The sequence below is a fragment of the Diuraphis noxia genome, unplaced genomic scaffold (genome assembly GCF_037042655.1).
Source record: "Diuraphis noxia isolate RWA-SAM2 unplaced genomic scaffold, SU_Dnox_SAM2 contig0002, whole genome shotgun sequence".
Lineage (NCBI taxonomy): Eukaryota > Metazoa > Arthropoda > Insecta > Hemiptera > Aphididae > Diuraphis > Diuraphis noxia.
Window position 1 is genome coordinate 6,603,031 of NW_028301712.1, and position 2,583 is coordinate 6,605,613.

The window sequence follows — 2,583 nt, forward strand, 5'->3', positions numbered from 1 at the left end:
AAATTAAAACAAATATCCATATATTACTGTTCCTGATTATATTACGTCAGCGTAAAAAAAAGAGGGGGTTAATAAATTGAATACCTACTAAAATATTTGATATTACGTATTTATCATAAATAATATATTTAGAGTCTATAAATCAACGTAGATAACAATAAACAACAAAACTTTTTAACAGAAATTAAAATGTATTGAATATTTATATTTACATTTAGATAATGTTTTATATATTTCAGAGTACACATGCAATATTCTAAAATTCCTGAAAACTATATTAATGTGTATGTGTTCGAAAAATGTCATCGTAAGTGTTTAAGTTACCTATATTCATATGTTTACATATGTAATATTAAAAATAGATAAAACCTGATTAATTTTGAACTTTTTTTCTGAACTTAGATAAACCAATCATAAATCCAAGCTTCAGCTGTAGCCAAAACTATGGAAAGTTCAGGTATAAACTGTACTGTATCATTGATGCGTTGTGATGATATAATATTACAAACACCGCCATTAAATACCGATGTAAATAATAGTGTGAATATCGTTTCCATAGATTCAAAGGATAGTGATGTGAGTAAAAATATTACTGAATTAAAACGATCTGCAAGACTTTCCAAAAAACGTACATTAAAAGAAAATTCCGTTGTTGAAACCATTGATCGATTAGATGATTCAAATGAGGGGGGTAAACTATGCAATAATCTGAGATCAAATAAATACAAATCGAAAATATCTGTGACTCCCAAGAATGACAGAAAAAAATACAATAATCGAGATTCTGTTACGTCTACAACAAACGCTTCAAGTGAACTCAGCAATGTGTCTAATATTCAACCTTCTATAAACACTATTGCATATAACGAGGAAAAAACTCTCGTAAAGAGTTTACCAAAAGCCTTAAAAAATAAAATTTCTTCTAAACCTTCGATTGTTAAAAATGTGTCGACGGTGCAAAATGTAAACGATATCGAGCACGAAAACAGCGATAACATAATGAAGTTGACTCGGAAACGCGGCCGCCCGCCGCAGAAAGAACTACAATTATTATTACGAGACGCCGCCGACAAAGTCAATACGTTTTGTAAAGACGAGATCGATGGACAGAAAACCGGAAAGGGTTTTCCTGAACCCGATGAAAAATCACTGGACGTATACGAATCAAATTCGACAACTCTATACGAAGGCGATCGTACATCGACACCTGAGAGTAGCAATCACGACCACGGGCCGTCAAAACCTAAAAGGAAACGGACTAAAATCAAATCGTCAAATTTCAATGTCGAAAACGTCGATAACGATTTATGTCTATCGATGGACGGTACGGGGTCGGTTAAATCTGAGTCCGCCACGATATCTGAATTCATCGAAGTTTTGCCTGACGACCCGAACGAACCACAACTGCTGTCACACAACGATACGTTTGATCGCGAAATTACACTAATTTCTAATCGTTTCAACGTCCCGCGCGATACCCTCCGATATATAATTGAGAGAGAGTCCATTCCGGTGTTCAGCGAAAAGTTCTCGGATACGGTAACCCTTTCTATGGTTACGGTATCGCCTGTGGTTTCGATGACGAACAACGGAAAACACGTGTCGTGGTGGGATTCGGACGGTGCTGCAAATGTCGAGTACAAGATCGAACCTACCAGAGATAGCGCGGCCTACGAAAAAAACAACTTGAAGGACACGATGGTAGAAATTTCGAAAGCAATGCCCTCGTGGAGTTTGAGCATCGTGGCCGACCCACCGAGATACGTCATATCACACATGTCGATCGAAACATACGGAATTCCGGTTGCAGACAAGTCTGTGGTGCTAGATAGACACTTCAGAGCTTCCGTTTATATTGACCAGCGTTTGGAATATAAATACTGCCAACGTTATACAACAGCGTCCGAGATCGTCAATCTAATCAAAGAGTTAGATACTATATAATAGTATGGTTATGTAAATTATTTTTTTTCACTTAGTTTTCAAATTTTGTTATAATCTTAGATATTATTATTTTTAAACTTTTTTCACCCGATTGAGTTTATCGATTTCTGTTCAACATGCCTATTATACTCACACTAAATTAGAATTGTACACAATTATGAATCACAAGAAAATTCAAGTTATTTTGGTTAATATAATATCATGAATATTATTTGTAGTATATTATTGTACCTATATAAAGATTTAAAATTTTTCTTTCCCTTTTCTTAAAAATAAAAAAAAAATGTATGCACATAATGAAAAATGCACATTTTAATATCATCGGAAACCACCGTGGCTTTTTTCTCGAAATATCTCATAAAATAAATTTACAGTACCTACCTCTATATGGTCAGGGCCGGCTCTAGTGATTGTTTATACGTAGGCAAAACTTAATTTTGCCGCCCCTGTATACTAATCGTGTTTCTTCATGTCAAAAAATGCCGCCTTTTAAAAAATAATGTTTTTAATGCCGACGTAGGCTTGTGCCTACGTCGCCTACGCCTTAAGCCGCCCCTGTATATGGTTATTATTTATTAATATTAAAGTATTCGTAAAACGGTCTGTGTATAGCTAAAACGATTGAGCTGCTAATCTCAC

General features: G+C 34.8%; 1 protein-coding gene across 1 annotated transcript; it reads left to right on the top strand.

Annotated features, from left to right (window-relative positions):
• Positions 1-408: 408 nt before the first annotated feature.
• On the top strand, positions 409-2,059 carry LOC149057992 (uncharacterized). The gene has a single exon (XM_089221039.1). The coding sequence runs from the start codon at positions 445-447 to the stop codon at positions 1,942-1,944; it is 1,500 nt and encodes a 499-aa protein (XP_089077165.1). The 5' UTR covers positions 409-444; the 3' UTR covers positions 1,945-2,059.
• Positions 2,060-2,583: the final 524 nt, after the last annotated feature.

Bases quoted from the DNA above. Each gene is read 5' to 3' on its own strand.
- LOC149057992 (XM_089221039.1), top strand. From the start codon at position 445: ATGGAAAGTTCAGGTATAAACTGTACTGTATCATTGATGCGTTGTGAT.